This window comes from Sciurus carolinensis, chromosome 7 (assembly GCF_902686445.1).
Source record: "Sciurus carolinensis chromosome 7, mSciCar1.2, whole genome shotgun sequence".
Taxonomy (NCBI): domain Eukaryota; kingdom Metazoa; phylum Chordata; class Mammalia; order Rodentia; family Sciuridae; genus Sciurus; species Sciurus carolinensis.
Window position 1 is genome coordinate 69,100,170 of NC_062219.1, and position 21,542 is coordinate 69,121,711.

The 21,542-nt window shown below is 37.2% G+C and overlaps 1 protein-coding gene across 1 annotated transcript in view; it reads left to right on the top strand.

Annotated features, from left to right (window-relative positions):
* The first annotated feature begins 17,260 nt into the window (after window positions 1-17,260).
* The window catches only part of Epha7 (EPH receptor A7), a 166,164-nt gene continuing 161,882 nt past the window's right edge, over window positions 17,261-21,542 (top strand). The window contains 1 exon segment of the mRNA XM_047558628.1: window positions 17,261-17,555. Coding sequence (XP_047414584.1) covers window positions 17,459-17,555 — 97 coding nt within the window. The 5' untranslated portion in view covers window positions 17,261-17,458.

Genomic DNA, 21,542 nt, shown 5'->3' on the forward strand with positions numbered 1-21,542 from the left:
ATAAATTTACATAGGGTAATGTAGTTTGATTCATTCTGTTATTTTTTTCCCATCCCCCCACCCCTCCCACCCCTCTTTTCCCTCTATACAGTCCTTCCTTCCTCCAATCTTACCACCCTCCTTATCCCTAACCCTAAACATAACCCTAACCCTAACGCTAACCCCTCCCACCCCCCATTATATATCCTCATCCGCTTATCAGCGAGATCATGCGTCCTTTAGTTTTTTGAGATTGGCTTATCTCACTTAGCATGATATTCTCCAATTTCATCCATTTGCCTGCAAATGCCATAATTTTATCATTCTTCATGGCAGAGTAATATTCCATTGTATATATATGCCACAGTTTCTTTATCCATTCATCAACTGAAGGGCATCCAGGTTGGTTCCACAATCTGCTATTGTGAATTGAGCAGCTATGAACATTGATGTGGCTGTATCTCTGTAGTATGCTGATTTTAAGTCCTTTGGGTAAGGGCCAAGGAGTGGGATAGCTGGGTCAAATGGTGGTTCCATTCCAAGCTTTCTGAGGAATCTCCATACTGCTTTCCAGAGTGGCTGCACTAATTTGCAACCCCACCAGCAATGTATGAGTGTACCTTTTTCCCCACATCCTCACCAAAATTATTGTTGCTTGTGATCTTGATAATCGCCATTCTAATTGGGGTGAGATGGAATCTTAGGGTGGTTTTGATTTGCATTTCTCTTATTACTAGAGATGTTGAACATTTTTTCATGTATCTGTTGATTGCTTGTACATCTTCTTCTGTGAAGTGTCTGTTCATTTCCTTAGCCCATTTGTTGATTGGATTATTTGTATTCTTGGTGTAGAGTGTTTTGAGTCCTTTATAGATTCTGGAAATTAGCGCTCTATCTGAAGTATGAGTGGCAAAGATATTCTCCCACTCTGTAGGCTCTCTCTTCACATTACTGAGAGTTTCCTTTGCTGAGAGAAAGCTTTTTAGTTTGAATCTTTCCCAGTTGTTGATTCTTGCTTTTATTTCTTGTGCTATGGGAGTCCTGTTGAGGGAGTCTGATGCTAAACCAACAAGGTGAAGATTTGGACCTACTTTTTCTTCTATAAGATGCAGGGTCTCTGGTCTGATTCCTAGGTCCTTGATCCATTTTGAGTTGAGGTTTGTGCAGGGTGAGAGATAGGGGTTTAATTTCATTCTGTTGCATATGGATTTCCAGTTTTCCCAGCACCATTTGTTGAAGAGGCTATCTTTTCTCCATTGCATATTTTTGACCCCTTTGTCTAGTATGAGAAAATTGTATTTATTTGGGTTTGTGTCCATGTCCTCTCTTCTGTACCATTGATCTACCTGTCTATTTTGCTATCAATACCATGCCGTTTTTGTTACTACTGCTTTGTAATAGAGTTGAAGATCTGGTATTGCGATATTCCCTGCTTCGCCCTTTCTACTGAGGATTGCTTTAGCTATTCTGGGTTTTTTATTCTTCCAGATGAATTTCATACTTGCTTGCTCTATTTCTGTAAGGTACATCATTGGGATTTTAATTGGAATTGCATTGAATCTGTCTAGCACTTTAGGTAGTATGGCCATTTTGACAATATTAATTCTGCCTATCCAAGAACATGGGAGATCTTTCCATCTTCTAAGGTTTTCTTGAATTTCTTTCTTTAGTGTTCTGTAGTTCTCATTGTAGAGGTCTTTCACCTCTTTTGTGAGATTGATTCCCAAGTATTTTATTTTTTTCGATGCTATTGTGAATGGGGTAGTTTTCCTAATTTCTCTTTCTGAAGATTCATCACTTATGTATGAAAATGCATTGGATTTATGAGCATTGATCTTGTAACCTGCTACTTTACTGAATTCACTTATGAGTTCTAAAAGTTTTCTGGTGGAATTTCCAGGTTCCTCTAAATATATAATCATGTCATCAGCGAACAGGGATAGTTTGAGTTCTTCTTTTCCAATTCGTATACCTTTAATTTCTTTGGTTTGTCTAATTGCTCTGGCTAGAGTTTCAAGGATGATGTTGAATAGAAACGGTGAAAGAGGGCATCCCTGCCTTGTTCCAGTTTTTAGGGTGAATGCTTTCAGTTTTTCACCATTTAGAATGATATTGGCCATGGACTTAGCGTAGATGGCCTTTACAGTGTTAAGGAATGGGTTATTTTTGTCTTCCTCTTTTTAAAAATATTTTGTTCCACATGTTGAAACTTATGATAAAGAGGCACATGGGTAAGAGTTTCTTTGGAGGATAATTTAAGCATTAAAGAGGTAAGCTAAATTTATATAGAAAGACATGTACACCCCTTAAACAGATGCCTGATTTTGGTCTTAAATATGTTCCTGTAGTAGTTTCATTTTAAAAACCATTTCTTAGTTCTTTCTATAGGTATTTTAGGCACTTACTATAACAACATGGCTACCTGCTTTGCAGAGACATTCTGTTTTTATTAAAAGAAAACCCCAAAACCAATTATATATACATACACATATATAGGATGCACACACACATAGCAAATATATATGTTGTATGTAATGTTTGAGTATGTATAAACATTTTTACGTCCATTATGAGGAAGATAGAGCAAGTTTCCACTCTCAAGTATCTTTTCTATAGGTAAAAAAGGAAAAATAGTTGAAAATATGTATTTTTTTAATTCATGAGGTCTTGGTATTGTCCCCATCTATTGCAACAGGACCCTTATCTCCTTACAATCACCTTTATGCACAATGATCACTGTGCTCAGTCCTGCAGCTGCTGATGGCACCCCTCACTTTTATTTTGTTTTTAATACATTTTATTGTTTTTATTACAAATAAATAGTTAATGTTAACATTAACCCAACAATCTTAGTTGTATAATTAGATATTTTTTATTACAATTATTAATGTATGTTTATTGTACTAATTATGAGTTTTGCTATCATATTTACATATATGCATATATTTATGCTGATCTTGCCCACTCTTCTATCCTCTTTCCCTCACCACTGTCAACCCTCCTGTTCTTCCTTCCCTTCCCAAATAGTCCCTCTTCTACTTCCAAGTAATCTGTTTTTGTTGTTGTTGTTGTTATTGTTTTCAGCTTCCACATATGAGGGAAAACCTGTGATATTTGTTTTTCTGTGGCTGGCTTATTTCACTTCACATCATGTCATCCAGTTCTATCCATTTTCCTACAAATGACATGATTTCATTCTCCTTGACTGAGTAATGATTAATTGTTCATATATAGCATATTTTCTTTATTCATTTATCTGCTGATGAGCACCTAAGCTGATTCCAAATCTTGGCTATTGTGAACATTGCCACAATAAACATGGGTATGCAGATATCTCTTCTGCATGCTGACTTCATTTCCTTCAGATAAATGCCCAGAAGTGGCATAACTGGATCATATGGTAGCTCCACTTTTTAGTTTTTGAGGGACCTCTGCACCTTTTTCCATAACGGCTATAGTAATGTCTATCTTCACTAACAGTGTACTAGGGTTTCTTTTTCTGCACATTTTCATCAGTGTTTGTTTTTGTTTGTTTGTTTAACAAGAGCTGTTCTCACCAGGATAGTTTTGATTTGCATTTCCCTGAAGGAAAAAGATATTGAGCATATTTTCACATATTTATTGTCTACTTGCATTTGGTCTTTTCAGAAATGTTCAATTCTTTTGTCCACTTTTGATTGGATTCCTTGTTCTTTTGTTTTTACATTCTTTGAGTACTCTACATATTTTGGATATTAACCCTGTACCATATGATAGTTGACAAAGACTTTCTCCCATTCTATAGATTGTCTCTTTACTCTGTTGATTGTTTTCTTTAATGTGTGGGAACTTTTTAATTTGAAGTAATCCCATTTGTCAATCCTTGTTTTTGCTTCCTGTTTTTTTAGTTTTACTCCAAAAATTATTGCTTATGCCAATATCTTGAAATGTTTTCCCAATTTTTCTTTTAATATTTTCAAGTTTAATGTCTTAAATTAGGGTCTTTGATCCATTTTAGTTGATTTTTGAACACGGTGAGAGATAAGGGTGTAGTTTCAGTCTTCTCTGTGTGGATATCCAGTTTTCCCAGCCCCATTTGTTGAAGAGCCTGTCTTTTCTTCAATGTAGGTTTTTGACATTTTTGAAGATGTTTGGATTTATATCTGGGTGTGTTATTCTATTTCATTGGTCTATATGTCTGTTTTTATGCCAGGACTGTGCTATTTTTATTATGATAGACCTGAAGCATATTTTGAAATCAGGTATTGTGATGCCTCCAGTGTTGCTCTTTTTTGTTCAGAATTTCTTTTGGAATTTTTTGCTTCAACATGAATTTCAGGATTTACCTCCTAGTTCTGTGAAGAATGCCATTGGTATTTTGATGGGAATTGCATTGAATCTGTAGCTCACTTTTGGTAGTATTATCATTTTAAGAACATTGATTCCCATAATTCATGAACATGGGAGATTTTTACACCTTCTAGTGTCTTTCATTCCTTTCTTTAGTGTTTTTATTTTTTTTAATTCTTAAAAATTTTTACAGACTGCATTTCGATTCATCGTACACAAATGAGGTACTTCATTTCATTTCTATGGTTGTGCATGATGTAGATTCATACCATTCATGTAATCATACATGTACATAGGATAAAGATGTCTGTCTCATTCCACCATTTTTCATATACCCCTCCCTCTCATTTCCCTCTACGTAATCTAAAGTTCATTTTAGAGGAATTTTACCTTCTTGGTAAAATTTATTGCTAGGCATTTTAATGTTTTTGAGGCTATTGTGAATATAATTGCTTTCCTGATTTCTCAGTAAGTTCATTATTAATGTACAGGAAAACTGACTTTTGTACATTGATTTTGTATCCTGCTACTTTGCTGAGTTTATTTATCAGTTCTAATAGTTTTTTGGTGGGGTCTTTGGATTTTCTAACTAGCATCCCTGACCTCTATTCGTAGATCCTGTTCTCATTCCTGTGTCTGCACATCAGAGGCTTTTCGTTTCTCCAGTTTCTCTGGGTGGTCTTATATCAGGTTCTAGGACTCTGTGTCTACAGCCTGAAAAACATCTTAAGCAGGATTAGTAACAGGAAAGTGGCCATTTTATTATTTGAATTCAAGAGCTTTGCAATGATACATTCTCTGGCTCCAGTTCATCCTAAAATGAGCTCCAAATCTTAAATTCCTTATATGATCCTATAGTTTCAACCCCTTTAAGATATGTTACTATCACTTTCCAATCTTTTTTTGTTTTGTTTTGTTTTTTGGTACTGGAGATTTAACCCAATGGTGCTTAACCACTGAGCAACATTCCCAGCATTTAAAAAAAAAAAAAAATTTATGTTAAGACAAGGTCTCACTAGGTTGCTTACAGCCTTAAGTTGCTGAGGCTGATTTTGAACCTGAAATACTTCTGCTTCAGCCTCCTGAGCCCTGGGATTTATAGGCATGTGTCACTACACCCACCTGACTTTCTAATTTTATGTGTGCCATAATATCTCAAAGCTTATCATGAAGTTGAAATTTTCATCTTTTGCTTCCATCCGTCCTTCAGACAGTAGAATCAACGACACAAAAAAGATTCTGACTCACCACAGAGTACCTATGTATGAGTATTTTTTTCACTTCCAAAAAACCTTTAATCTTAGGAAATAATGATATTCTATTCATAACTACACAGTGTATATTTGTGTAATCTTCAGCTATTGACAAATCTATGCCTTAGTTGCCTTTTTGGTACCATAAAAGTAATCATACAAATTAGCTTTGATAAAGTCATTAACAAACTTTATTGTGTAAAACTCAAGACCACTCTCTGTGCGACTCAAATTCTCACTGTGCTGACTGACCTCTTGTCAACATTTGGGAGAGCCAAGCATTTTTGAATTAAGTCAGAGTTCAGGCACAGAATCCAGTTAGCGTAAGGGAGAAAAAAAAAACACCTCATGTCAATCTAATGACGAACTGGTTGGGGACACTCCCTCACCACAGTACACATTCATTCAAAATTTGCATATATTTCCAAGGTATTCCTGAAGAACCAGTGCTCAAGGCAGTTTTACATGATTTACTTTAAATAAAGTGGGTTTTAGAGAATAGTTTCTTTATGTCCTTAGACCTAGGCCTTTATTCTAACACCTCATTTCTACGAAGAAAAGGTGGGGCTAGTGTACAGTGCCCATCTTGCTTCTGCTAGTGATGATTTTTTAAAAAAATTTACTAAGCATTTATAATGAGAACTTATCCTGTTTAATTCTGCCTATTTCCCTAGTAATTATCTTCTATATTTTAATATTTATAGCTCTCTTTAAAAATGAATATATATCCTCTGATATATTTTCCCTCCTTTGAATTTTATATATTAGCTATTCTAGTAATCTGCCAAGATTTGAATTGTTATTACTAATGGCACTGCCAAAAATCTTGCCTCCAGATAATCTAGACAAGAGAAAATGTCCTTGTCGAACATTTCTCTAGAAGTAACCCTAAAAACCTAATTATAAAGCACATGGTGAAAGTAATTGAAAACTATCTATTCATTTATTCAACTACCAAAAGCCTGATATGTATTTAAGCATTGATCTGGGCACCAGGAAAACAGAAATTTAAAATCCCCTGTACTCATAAGTCTCACATTCAAGTTTAGAGAGACAATGAACGTGGTAAGTGAAGGTATAATGTATTGAGTGGCTATAAAATCTGTTGAAAAGAAAAAAGGAATAGAGAAGTCCAGGTACAACTTTTAGAGGAAGAGACAATCCAATAGAACTGAAAGAGGTGACAAGGTCACAAATGCTGATACCAATCAAAATCCTGAGAGAAATAATGCCAAGTGCCACAACTTCTGAAAGATCGAAATTCCTAAATATAAAATCTCTATGTCTAAAATTCTCAAAATTACAGTCCTGAAAGGTTAAAATCCCAATGTTGAAATCTCCCAAAATACAGTTCTCAGAGGGAAACAAAAACACAAACAAAACAAAATCAAAACTATAAAAGAGGTATAGGAAGATGAATTCTGGAGAATAACTGGTGCATTTTCAGTTGTAGGAAGAATAGTTACATCATTTTAGGTGGAGTGAATATTAGAAACCTTGGCGCTTCAGTGCGTCTGTAAGGGTGTTTCCTGAAGAGATTAGTGAATCTGGTGGACCAGGCCGAAAATGAGTGTGAACGTATTATGAGGTAAGCCATGCCCTAAAAGAGAAAAGCTACTCTTCAACATGAGGCAAGATTTCAAAACATAGCATAAATGTTGGCCAGTTCTTATGGACTACCTTTAACCAATTGCCCACAATCTATCATTGTAATATACATTTTTATTTGTTGAATTTTTTTTCTTCGTTTCCCCCCACTACTTTAAATTGTTAGCTTTGTATTTTTACAATTCACTATGCTGTGTATTTCATAATCACATTTCCAATACTGGAGGTACGAATTTGCTAACTATTAGAGAATTCCAATTTATCTGATGTGTTTCTTACAAATTTTACTCTGTGAAGAGTGCATTATTACAATGTTGACCTTATTGTAAGCAACGTGCTTATATGTAAAATTGTAGTAACTTTCTCAGTAAGTGAAGAGATGTCTTCTCAAATACCTGCAATTCTCGAGAGATTAAACTTGCTTAAGATCTCTACTCCTTGGGTGACGACATTTGCAATGGTGACCCTTTAAATTCTTGAAGGATCTTGTCAAAAGAAGAGCTCTCTTTGGCTATACAGTATTTCTGATGACTGCAGTTATAAAGCTGTGTACACTTATTATCAATCACAGTGGTATGCATTTGTATATTTCTCTTTTTGTCCTATTTCTTTGTAAATAAGGTCTATTTGCTCAAAGCTGTTGCACCTATGGGACTGCCCTAAGTGGTTCTTTTTCTGAATATATGCATTTTATTATTGCCTATTTTATCATACAAAGTGATTTCTAAAGTGTTCTGTCATGTTTTGTGTTTTTCAAATAAATTCTTTTTAAAATGAAAATAAATGTCTTTTAAAGAATTTTAAATTTTTTTCAGAATTCCATTTTTAGGATTTTGTGCTTTGGGAATTTTAGACTTCAGAAATTTTAGACTTAAGGGATTTTAATCTTTCAGGATTATGGCATTCAGGATTGAGCATTTGGGGATTATGGCCAAACTTAAGGAATGATCTATGCAAATGTCTAGAGGAACTACATTCCTAGTGGAAGGGATTCAAACATCCTGAGGTAGAAGCAGGACTGTTTTGTTAGAAGAACTGAAACCAGCATGGTGAGAAAGGAGAGAATGGGCAAAATAGAGCAGGGGAAGTGTTGACAGCTTAGTGAGACTGTGTGAGCTGTTAATGAGCTTGACATTCACTCACAGGTGAGATGGGAGACACTGGAGTGTTCTAGAACAGGAACAATGCCTTCTACTCTGGCTGCATGGGCAGTGTTCCAGGCAAGGAGGGTTAACAGACTCATCCAACATCTAGGGGTTAGATAATGGATTTTAAACTTAAGTGCTGCATTTTACACCTAAATTTCTGAGTCACTAATATATAGAACATAATTTTTTGAAGTTCAGTTAGCAGTCACTTAGAAAATGAGGCCTGTCACTTTGAATGATCTTAGCAATCTTTTGAGACCTAACAGTGACATATTTTTTTAAGAAGCAAAACTACCCTTAAACTTTAGTGACCACAGTCCAGACTGACATCCTGGTTGTAACCTTTGAGGGACCCTGAACTAGTGGACCCAGCTAAGTTGTACTAGATTCCTGGACCACAGTAACCATGAGATAAAAAATGTTGGTTGTGTTAAGCAGCCTAAGTTTGGTACTAATTTGTTATGCAGTTATATATATAACTAATACAAGAACTTTCACAAAGTTTTGTGAGTATCTTATTATTCAAATTTAATTCCTTCAGCTTAAAATGCCTAAGGTCACTTCTGTTTCTTCAAATAAGTGTAACTTACACACTCCCCATTGTGCACTTTACAAATTCTCTTGCTGTCTGAAATCTCCTTTCCCCATAGCCTTTGTCTGACTAGCTATTATTTGCCACCCAACTTCAGTATAAAATACCAACTAAGGATGTTCTCTGTAGTCTGATTTATTGTTCTGAATATACTTACCTAAACACCTATCTCACTTAAAAAGCACAATCTGTTAATTGTGCATATTTCTGCCACATACTAAAATAAGTATGTTGAGGACCAATAGGGAAAATACTTCTTATGCAATTTTGCATACCAGTACCTAGCCTAAAGATAGCAGAATGTTTCTATAAAGTTAATGAATTGAGGAAAGGAAGGCATTAAAATAGAAAAGAATGAAGAAAGAAATGAAGGGAGGAAAAAAGTGCCAACTTAATTCTAAACCAGACATTTTTTCTATTATAGTATGATGATTGCAACATGATTCTCTAAAGCCACAGCCACTAGATTGTGATACTCTAAAATCTGATGTTAATGCATAGTCTGGTACCATGATATGGAAGAAGCATTGCTGGCTAAATATAAAAGAATGGACTAGAGTAGAAGCCCGAGCTGGAATGAGTTATATGGAGGCTTGCTAAGAGGAATACCCAGATCTGTATGTAATGAAAGTAGTTCAGAAAGGTAGGTGGCATATTGTCCAATGCATATTTTGACAGGAAAGAAATGGTACTGCATGAAAATGGTGGACTCAGATAAATTCAGGAAAAAAAAAAAAAAAAAAGAAAAAGAAAAAGAAAAAGGCAATGATTGTCAACAGATGGCAGGAAAAGTCAGGCATTGAAGAGCAGTTGACACCCAGTAGATGGCAGACAGTTCACACCAAGAGGGTGTATCAGCAAGTAGAGAGGCCTAAAGCATACAACTAATATCCTGGCAGGGTAGCCATTACAAGGATGTGGGTAACTGGAAATTCAGCTCTGAGGGCAGAAATAAAATAGGGAATTCAATACCAGTTTAGGAAAACCTAAGAGAGACCTTGATTTGAGAACTAAACTATGGTCTTCTGAGGATGTATGTACCGCATGTTCCTTGAACGTTGCCTTCCCAAGGCTAGGTTTAATTTGGATAGGAATAAGATGGAGACTGTTTGTCATCTAATGGGTACAGAGAAATATACGAAGCCTGTGAATCACATAGATCTTTAGAAACAATACATGGCATGGGTATGTGGTCAGGTAAGTATTCTTGGATCTATGTTTGAGATTCAAATCAGATATGCTTAAAGAAATAATTATGACATGATAAGCACTTACATTTAATATTGGAATAAACACCTTATAAAGGTGAACCCTGAAACAAATACATTTTGAATTAATAGTGTTACTAGAGAACTTATGTCATAAAATCTATAAAATGCATTATAATACATTTTGTGCAACAGTACAAAAAAGTACACTGTTACACTAAAATTTCATTTAGAACTTTAAAAGATCTTTTTACAAGATGTCTAACATTAAAATTTAATTTAATTAATGCTTTTATTTTCTGATTAAAATGGATTTTTAAGAATTAAAGTTGCTAAAAAATTAAAAAACTGGATATAGAACATTTTTTGTTAACATTTTTCATATTTTGAGGTGTTTGAATAGGCAGACTTCTAACATTTATTTTATACTTGTTACTTCTTTACTTTTCATTCAGAATCTTTCTTTACAACGGTGGTTTATAGCCTTGAGAACAAGTTTAAGTGATTGAGTCATAACATTAGTTATGCAAAATGGACACATCTATGAATTTTCTCAAATATGATGATTCACGGCATTTTCCAAAAAGCACCTGAAAGCATGCATTTATCATATCATTTTCAAACTTGGAAAATAATTGCATCCTCCAAAGTTTAACTCAAAGAAATATGCAAATATACGACTAATTGTTAAAGACAGATGTGATGAGTAGAGACAAATTAAATTGAGATCTAAGAAAACTCTCATAAGAGGTCCTGTCCTTCTTCATTGGAATACAACATGGTTTCTCCTTCCAGTGTACTTGTGAGATCAATAAATGTCTTTATGTTTTTCATCTGTCCTTAAAGGAGGCAAATTTTGTCTGTCTGTCATGTTATTTAAATTTTTCAGACTTGCCATCAAAACCTCCATGTTAAAAGACTGCTGAGAGAGTGACTAGCAGATATTAAAATATTTAATTAAAGGAAGATTGAACTCAGTCATATCATCATTGTAAAATCAACTAGAGAATGTTCCAGGCTACTTCTGTAGCTTTTTCTACAATAAGGTGTCTATGAAATCAAACAATGATAATAATAACCTCATAGAGTCTGAGATGGATTGAAAATTTTCATGAACTTTTCTATGTGAACTGAGTGGAAAGAGGGAAAAAGATAACAACTTTAGACAAGCCAGATGACAAAATCTTGATTGTACACTAAATCATCTTGTGACTTATGGCCAATAGAGTGATTAAGAAGATACTATTATTGTTGATAATGTCAAAATTAACACATAGAAGAACTGGCAGATTACCTTTTCCTGCTATGCACATGATCTGCTTCCTGTTTCTAAAAGGAAACATTGGTCACAAAGACAACCTGATGGGTGTTATGTCTCTTGAGTAAAGGGTATGCTTTATTTATTTGCTGATACTTCCAGTGTCTTTTTAAATACCTAGTAAATGCTTGAAAGTCCTATTTTTAAATTGAGGTCAGTAGTCTGAAATATTATGTTATTCAGATTCTGAATCCCTAAATGATTGACTCACATCATTAAGAAAAAATACAATTACTCATCTTTTTAAAGTTGGCTTGTTTGGAGGCAATCTAACATCTTTCTTCTGAGGCTTTTCCTCTCCTTAATTGTCTAAGAAACCCTGGGAACATACTGAGTACAAAGGGATCAGATTTCACATGTTCAGTCTAGTACTAACTTTCTTAAATTTTGTCACTGCCATACTGTATAACTTTTAAAAATTGCCTTCTGGTAATACTACCAGAAGGATAACTTCTTTTGTAGACCCCCTCCTCAGTGTAATGTAAGTCCACATATGATTCACAATAGTACAGATAGCTCTTTTCATTCATATTTGCATAATCAGCACAAGCACTATAGCTGGGTTGCTGTGTTTCAAAGGCCTTCAAGTCTTAGGCACATGTCTTCATTCAACAAAATTTAAGCTCAGAATTTTCCTTCCCTCAGAATGAGCACTTCTCTGAGTGTTCATCATTCCCAGCTCAGTGAGAATCACCCTCATCTTTTGGAGTTTCTAATATTGTAGAAACTCAAGTGGGATTGGGTCAGGGTTCTCTCTTCCTAGCAAGGTCCTTGTCTCTTAAATTTGTCTATTCTCCAGAGAGAAAAACTGCATTCCAAGTCAAGGGTGCTATAAGGTACCACCTTTGGTACTGCATAGAATTGTTCCCTGGAGATGATGCCAGTAGCTTTAAATTTTCAAAACAAGTAGGGGGCACCAGTCATGCATTTCTTTCTCCTTAAGTTAAATACTTCTAAATTACTATGATATCTAGAAACCCCTATTGCTTGAACTCTTAAAATGCTTTGAGATTATTCAGGCAATTTTGACATAATTTAATTTTTAGTATTAACTGGAGTAGGAGACTGGGATGAGAAGTGGTCTCTAAAATATTTCTCAAGATAGAGAGTTATGGGAAATTCAGAGGATGGATTCTTATAATGAACCAGTCCTAAGCTCACTCCATCCCTCCCTGGCCCTGTTTCCAGGATAAAATACTTTAGGATAAAGGTAGAGAGTTAGGAAGATAATACCTGAGATCTATCTGGAAATTCAGAATTATTCATATGTTTACTTAAAAAATTAAAAAGAACTTTTCTGAAACATGTTTTATCTTTTTAGGTGCCTTTGAGCCCATTCAGTTCTAGAATTAAGTGGTCATATCAATTTTTATACAGGTTTTTAACAGGTGAGCATAAATGCAGAGAGGATATGAAACTCGAAAGTATCAATGAGATTAAATATTGTATTTTCACAATATATACATACATATACATGTGTGCACACAAAGGCAATTCCATAATTAACTCATCCTTATTTAGTGTGCTCTTGATTGGCTGGGCCACCCAGAGGTCTGGCGCCCCCTGGTGGTCACTGAATCATCACCGATCTCTTGACACCTAAAAATTCACTGGATAAAGAATTGAAAAATTGGAAGACCAGAAACCATGAAAGCATGGAGAAGTAATTTGCATAATCTAAGCCAGGTCTTCTAATCGGCACCAGTGATTTACAGAAAAAGTAGTGTAGGTATTGGAAACAAAGAACCTTCTCAGGCAAAATCAGCTTTGAAAAAAAAATTAAGAGTACTAAATATATGTTAAGTGATTTTGAGTATCATAAGCTGCATTTCCCCACTCTTATTTATTTTAATATCAATCTAACAATAAAATTTGACTCAAAGTTGACATTTTAAGTGATCAAAAAATTTCAAAGACTTTGAAGAAAATTCTTACAATTTTGATAAAACTAATATTTTATTTATTTAAGCTATATTAAATTAACTCAACAATTGCAGTTGAAGAGTTATGACAATAATCTTTTGATCTTTGCCCATTTATCTGACCTCACAAAAGTGGGTGAAATTTCATAAAGACACAAAACACAGTCATGACTTTTTATTTGATTCCTGATTTCCAATTTCCTACACAGTCAGCTAAATCTGAAGCTGAGAAAAATAAGTATATCTTATTATAAGATATAGCTAAACTATATCTTTATATCTTTATCAGTTTAGATTGTATATAGTTTTTACATGAAATTACAAATAAATATTTTATATACAGTACATAAATCATACTAATGTAAATATGTAAATGATTTTTCTGCACAGTGGAAATATTGTTTACATTTTGACTGAAATCACAAGTACAGAACCCAATTTTCTATAATATCCATTAACTGAGTCATAATGTTTCTTTTCCGTTTATAATCAGTTTATTCTACACAATACTTTTCCTAATTCAGTTTAAATTACCCCTGTTTCTGTGATGAACTTGCATTTTCACATTTACCAGCTGTGAATACATTTGGACAGAAAATACAAAAGTAGTAGGTTCAGAAACAGCCCTTTGATTTCATTGCTGCTGTTGTTGTTAACTGTTTACTTTGAGAGCCTTGGATTTGGAACTTGCTGAAATTTCCAGTTGTTTCTTTACCCTCTAAAGGGATATTACTACACATACACACTCACATACAGAGACAGCCTGTTCTTTTATTTGAAAATCCATAGAACTTACTCCCTGAAGTTATTAACTGCTAAGTAACTATTCCTGTCATAAAATCATAGGATATTTTCTAGAGGTACACACATAGTATGGTAAATATTAGTGTTGTAATAAGTTAAAAGAAAATAACAGCTGTACCCTCATTTGGGATATATATCTTGAATTTGACCCCTTATATTTACATGTGTACAGTTATATATAATTAGTAGTAAAGGTACAGAAAAAAATGACACAAAGGACATATAAATTGGGAGAATCTTCCTTGCATCAGAAGACAGGCATTTTTCATCCTTCCAATGCATCTTTATGATAGATATTTTAAAGGAGGGGATATAAATTGAAATATTTAAGTTTCAGAATCTTTTTCCATTTTTTAAAAATTTTCTAACTGTATGTTGGCTTTATGAATTGCATTGTACTATGAATGCATAAAGACTAAAAATTGTTTTCAGAACTTCTGCTTTGGCTCACCTGTGTTGGTAGTATACAACATTTGGTATCACTCAAGAAAATGGATTATTTTCAATTCATTTTAAACATATACACTTTACTTTACTCAAATTTGTTCTAGAAATAATCTGCTTAAAACCTAGATATTAAGCTAAATAAAGTGGGTTTTTTTCAAATGATTTAAGAAATCCACTATTGTTATTTGAAACATTTTGCTATCATTTTTTATTTAGGTGACTTTATATAGAAATAGGTTTATACGTTTTACTGCTAGTCAAATACAGTCTAATATAAATTTGTATATTAAAACATGTTGTATAATACTGTATAATCTACAATCTATTCTTCATCTTTTTTTTATTCAAATGCTTTAACTTCCTTATAAATATACTGATACATTACAAAAGAAAGAAAGGAGTTTGGTAAACGTAAAACTGTACATTATTGTGCAGTTCTGCAGTGAGAATAATCTGGCACATGTACAGTTAATGAGAAGCTTCTTGTCTTTAAAAATAAAAGTGGGTCTGCACATGCCTCTGTGTCTGACAGAGAGGAGACACAACAAGGGGACTCCCACTACCACTTACACCCATTAGAGAAGAAAAGGATATTACTTGTTTTTCTGATTTTAATGGAAGAGTATTTGTATTCACATCACTGAGTATTAGTCATTCAATAGATGAAAGGAATATTTTAAACTTTAAAGGCTATCTTGGTGTCATTCTAAGAAGTGGGGATGAGACCCTAGGGGAAGTGTTCAAGTCCTAGAGAATTTATTTTGAATGTTAGAAGTGGTTTAATATTTGTAAGTTTGTGGTTCTGTGAGTTTTAAAGCCTGTGTGTAGAGATTTATGCCTTTAATTCTAATGTTTTAGCTTACAATTTTTACCCTATTTGGGTAAATTGTGCTTCATCTTCTAACAAGTGTGCTCTGCCTACATTGTTTTGTCTGTTTCCAAGATTACTCTATTAAGCAGTTTACATTTTCTATGCATCTTTCAAAGGGCATTTGGGATGCTTTTAGATACATTTTCTAAAATATTTAATAGGTGTAATGGCTAGGAATACGTAACATTTAAGAAATACAGACTCAAAGAGGTTAGAGAGGGAAATTTCATTTCTCTCCTCTGTAATTCAGTAGGCAAGTAAAAACTACAGGGACAATCTACCATAAAATAAAATAAAAATATCTGGGGACTGACGTCTCTGAAAAATCTTTAGTATACATATCAAAAATAACTCAGTTTAGTTAATATTTGTAAATATGTCAGATAGAAACAGTTTGGAGTCTTAGGCAGGATCAAACTTTGTGTCTATCACAAATAAAGGTAAATAATAAATGAATGAGAAATTTTTTAAAGGAAGTAAGTATAGGATAAGAAAGATGCTCATCTTAAACATATGATCAAATTACTCAGTGACCTTTGAAATTGATGATTTGGCAATTAAGGTTTTAAAGTTCTTTTTCTTATTATATTATCCACTTCTTTTATGCAAAGTGTCCAAAACTGTCTAATGGAAAACAGATTTCTCTAGGCAGTTATCCTTTCTGTTCGGTTTGGATGAATTCAAGAGGAAATGGTTACATTTTTATTCTTAGTTTTCTTTTGGAACATCATTATAGAATAATCACCGTACGATTACTGAAAACAGTAAATATTTGAGAAAAAGGAAGGTCTTGCTTTATGAATTTGATCTATGGCAGCTTTCTTTGAAATTAAGAATAATTTGTGCAGCGAAATGGGGAACGATCAAAGTGGAAGAATCCAAGAAAAACCTCAGAAAACGATAAAGATGTAAGAAAAATGATACGAATTCTGTGAAGATTCCTTTCTAATGTCCCACTTCAGTCAACCAAGTATTGTGAAATGATAGAGCGGAGATGAAGGGAAGCTTAAAACAAAAGACTTCCTTTCTTTATGCCTGTTTCTTTTGCCAAGGGTTGTTTCAAACTCTTTAAAACATTGTTTAAACATAATACATTTGATTACTTTTATTATTCCAGGGATGGTGTGTATGTGTGTGTGTTGGGGGTCGTGCTCAAAGTTGACTGCCCTTGGAGTAACAGAGAAAGAGAAGTCGTAACTTTTCAAAAATGGCAAAAACCAAAGTTACCCGACTCGCGGAGGTTGGAACAAAAAAGTAAGACACTTTACTTAAAGGCACAGCTCATTTCACTGTCCGGGCTCCACGCTTGGTAGCTGAGAGATGGCTGGCTTTGCGTCTGGTTTCTAAAGGACCGCGAGGAGCAGAGCTATGAAAAGGATTGTAAACTGGGAGCGTTATTCTAGGATTTATTCTGCTTCACAAAAGCTGCTGTTGCTAAAAGCAGAGCGCCCACAGTCGCACACCCCTCGGCTGCCATCCTCATCCTCCCTTTCCGAGCATCTAGCGCGAACAGAGCCAGAACCTGGAGGGAATCCTGGACCCGCAACCTGATTCCGCTCTGCGCCGATTGGCTCGTGTTTCGGACTCCGCCCCCGAGGTTGAGGCTGCCGTATCGCTGGGACCCGCCCCTCGGCCCTGGGAATCGCCACCTGGCAGGCCGGTTGTGCCTGCCACTCAGTCAGAGTGGCGGAGGCTCTCGGATCGGAGCCCCGCCTCCTCCCCCCTAATTGATATTATTGGAGTGTGGAGCAAGCGGCCGGTCTGCAGTCGGAGACTTGCAGGCAGCAAACACGGTGCGAACGAACAGGAGGGGGGAAAAATAAAAAAATCTAAACGTGGAGCAGCCGGCCTGGACCGAGAAGGGGAATCGATGCAAGGAGCGCAGTAATTATAATAGAAACCCACTTCGGAGCAGACAGCATTTTAAAAAGCTGCGACTCAAGATAACTGAAACCTAAAATAAAACCTGCTCATGCACCATGGTTTTTCAAACTCGGTACCCTTCATGGATTATTTTATGCTACATCTGGCTGCTCCGCTTTGCACACACAGGGGAAGCGCAGGCTGCGAAGGAAGGTAAGGCGATGGGAAAGCAAAGTTTGTTCTGACTTATTTATTTAGCTGTCTACCTGCACGAGCCGGCTCGTCCGCGGCGCTGCCGGCCGCGCCTCCGGCGCCGGTCGACCCTCCCCCGCCGGCTCCCCGCCCCCTCACCGCTCAGGCAGCTCCTGGAAGACTGGCAGGCAGCTAGCCACGATTACTCCGAGCCTTCTGCAGCCCCGCGCCTGGGGCGTTCTATCTGCTGGGAGCGAGATTTCGAGCACTGGCAGTTCGGAGGGCAGCAGCGGCTTCGGAGGGTGCAGGGGTGGGTTGAAAGGGACTGCCAGTGAGCTCATTCCCTAGGACCTCTGGCAGGTCACATCTCTCCCTTTACCCCTCTCCCTTCTCGCCGTGTTCGCCTCCTGTGGGAGCTGCGACCAGAGTTGGGTTGGAGACTGAGGAGCGCAGCTCCTAGCGTTCCGACCAGCCCTCTAGCGAGCGTCAGGAGCCTGGAGCATTCCCAGAGTGCCTGAGACTTTTGAGAGCTCGGAACATTCGGGTTACTAATGAAGTGCTCACTGCGTCGGTGGAGGCGGCGCGGGCCTGAGGTTGGCGCTTGGCCGTCCGCACGGAACAATAACGCCTGGAAGGTGAAGCGGGGCGCGTGCGCCCCGCGCTCGGCGGGCGGGGATGTCTCCATTCAGGGCGCTAAGCGCGCGGGGCCCAGTGTCCTTAGGGCAGCGGCAGCCCAGCGGGCACGGTAGTGCTGGGGAGGCAGAGGGGTGGGCTGGAGCTGTGCAATTTGTAATGAGATGCCGGCTGGGTGACTAGAAGTCTCCCATCATTTGACCCACAGTCCTGCAGTTAAGGAGTCCAAGGGACCAAGCCTTGGGGAAGATCCAGGGTTAGTTCTGGTTGGAAAGATCAGGTTTCATTTGGCCAGCTAGACACGCCTGTGTATAGTTATTATTATTTTTTTCTTCATCTTCTTTGAACCATTGACAAAAGGTAAAATACCTTTCGGTGCCTGTAGTTGGAGCTGAGGAAAAATAAATCCTGTCAGTGGAAGTGTCTTGCTTCTGATCAGTGTCACAACCCCCCACCCCATCTTCCAGGCCATATCCGTGTGCGATCTCTCTCTCTCTCTCTCTCTATATATATATATATATAAACAAAATACGAATAATTGCTTGTTTCTGAAATGTAAAGTGCAAGAATCTGTTGGATTTAGGTCATGGTGGTAATAAAAAGGGGAGTAGTATTGACCCTCGCTTCGTCTATTCCTGAAAATTGAGTGATTTAGACTGCTCTTTTTATTTTCTTCGTGCACCCCCTTCGTTCACTGAACACCCCCCCAACCCAGTGCCATATTCTACTCTTTCAAATAACTTGACCTTGTGACCCCAGTTTCCACATCTGCATTCTGCGTTGGCGCTGAACCCATTGAGAGAAAACCCTGCCTCTGAGCTGATAGTTACGTGTTTGCAAAGGGACAGACCTCTAATACAAATACGCAACCATACATCCCAAAAGTCACATTTCGATTCTCTTGATATTAGCGATCAGAAACATGCAGTCCTGCCACCTTGTCGCGATTCCTCCAGAGTAGCCGGACTGGAGGAAAAGTTTACATCGCCGCGGCAAAGACCAGCGCGCGAGCACACGCAGACTCCAGCAGGAGTTTGAGCTATAAATAACTGCATCACTAGGGGGAGAGGTTCCTGCAGCCAGAATGTCTCGCTCGCTCGCTTGGTTCTTCTGGGTGCAAATTACGTGGAGTGGATTCTGATTCCAGGAGCCTGAATTTTCTAAATGAAAGAGTGAGATGTTTTAGACAGGTGGAGGGAATTGCTCTATGGTGGGTGGTTGGTCAGTGCGCCTGACTTCTCCGTATCTATGCTCCCAGCGCTCAGTGGCGATCAAGAGCTGCCGTTCTGGGAGCAAACAAGCCCCAAGGTGGCCCGGGGCGTCGTGGCACCCAGGGGTAAGCGCCGAGAAGCGCCTCGAGGAAATATTCAGCTTCTAGGATGGTTGGAGGTGGCTGGAAAAAGAAAAGGGATCCCCTTCTTACACTTTCCCCACTCACTTTCTCTTGCGGAGGTCAGTTCCCGCTACTGGGAATGTAAGTCAGGGCGGGTATAAGTCAGAGTCTGACGTCTAGAAACGAAGTGAAGCTGCTCCTTTTCTTTTCTGTAAATGTAACCGTCACTGATCCCTCAGAGGAGACGCTTCCCGAATGTGTCTCTCCAGCTACCCGCTCTTTCTGGAGCAAGGGCACCACGGGCTCCCTGAAGTGCCAGGTCTGGCGAAAGCTTAATGGATGCTTGGCTCCGCGGGCGCGCAGGTCTCCAGCCCCCGCCCCGCCCCGCCAACGGCACCGCCCCGCCCCCGGCAAGCCACCGCTGCCCCGGCGGCCTTTGACTGGCTTGGTCTCCGCGTACCCGGCATCTTGCCTCTGTGCACTCGCCCACGCCGGCCTGCGCGGCAGGTTGGGGAGCTCAGGAGCCCTAGACCTGTGTCCCGCGTCTGGATCAGCTGCAGGGATGCGGCTCGGTGGCGAGAAGGGAGGATAGCACTCGGTACTCTCAGCAAAAGGGAAAAAGCGCGCACTTGTTTTTTTTTTTTTTTTTTTTTTTTTTTTTTCTGAGAGTGGACCGGGGGAAGTGATACACCGATCACTTGAGACTGCTTCTGATTAAAAACTCTGTGGTCGTTTTTTTATTTTGTTTTGATACGTTGGTTGCTCTCTTGTTTGTCATCACCGCCCTACTACGGTCCTTTGCTCCCACCACGGGGCTGATCTGAGGGGTGATGGAATGGCAGTGGCAGTAAACGATAATCTCAATGTTAATTTCATTCCCAGAAATCACCCAAGAAGGTCACCTGAATTTTGAATCCAGTTGTCTATTGTCAGTGCGGAAGCAGACAGTCTCAAAAGAAGAGTACCAGGAACCCACAGTTTCCTTGTGTTTCATTTCTCTTATTGAGGGCACGAATAACTTTAAATATGTCTTTTCACTTAATGTTCTAGTCCAACGATTTGTTGATGTTCCAAATGGAAATACAGATTGATATGTTGTAAGTGTGTGAATGTTTCCTAATTGAAAGGAAGTCAAATGTTTGTGGTTAAGGTTTTTTTTGTGACATAGACTCTTAAGTGTAAAATATTGAAACAAAAACTGATGTTTCTATGTCTTATCTTCAGTTACGGGAAATAACTGAGGAGTGCGAAGCAGTTGAACACATAATCAAGGGCTCCTTTGTTTTCTTAACACGTTTTCATTACCTTTCAAGTAGTACACATTTTCCCTCTAGTGACTGAGAATTGTTCAGTATTTAAAAGATCATTCAACTACATATTTTGAAGTCAAAATTTTAACGGTTTGCTAGGGTTAACGTTAACTGTATTTACATACCCAAAGATATATGTTCATATGATTTCTGCCCAAATTAATGCATTTACTAAAATGCAGTATTCAAATGAATATTTTTAAAGCACATAAACTTATGTAACTCCTAATTCAGTTTGATCCAAAGAGTTGTGCTTCATGACAATAATTGTCCAAAATGCAATAAAATATATCATATTGGAAGTAATGTGTATCAATGTACAATATTCTAATGCATTAAATTATGAATTCTATTTGCAATATTTATTATGCTTTTATAAATATTTTAATTGCATTCTGGCTTTTGGTAGCAAAAAGTGGAATACAGCTGGTTTTGGAAGTCAATTCAGAGTTTAGATATACCATTTTGAGAATTTGCTAATCCACCGAAATATTCAGAAATCTAAAAAAAATAGTGAAAGCTGATGTTTGATTAACTCAAAAATATGTCTTGTAGATATTAGTCAATTTGTTTTCCTCATAATATTGCTTAACAGTTTTTAATATCTATAGGTTCACTTTGGCAAGAGAGAAAATACTGAAAAGTTTTTTTTTCTTTTTTTAATAAACTCCAGTTCTCAAGAGGGAGTAGGAAATACAGTTGGCAGAATATTATAAATTAGTGACTGACTGA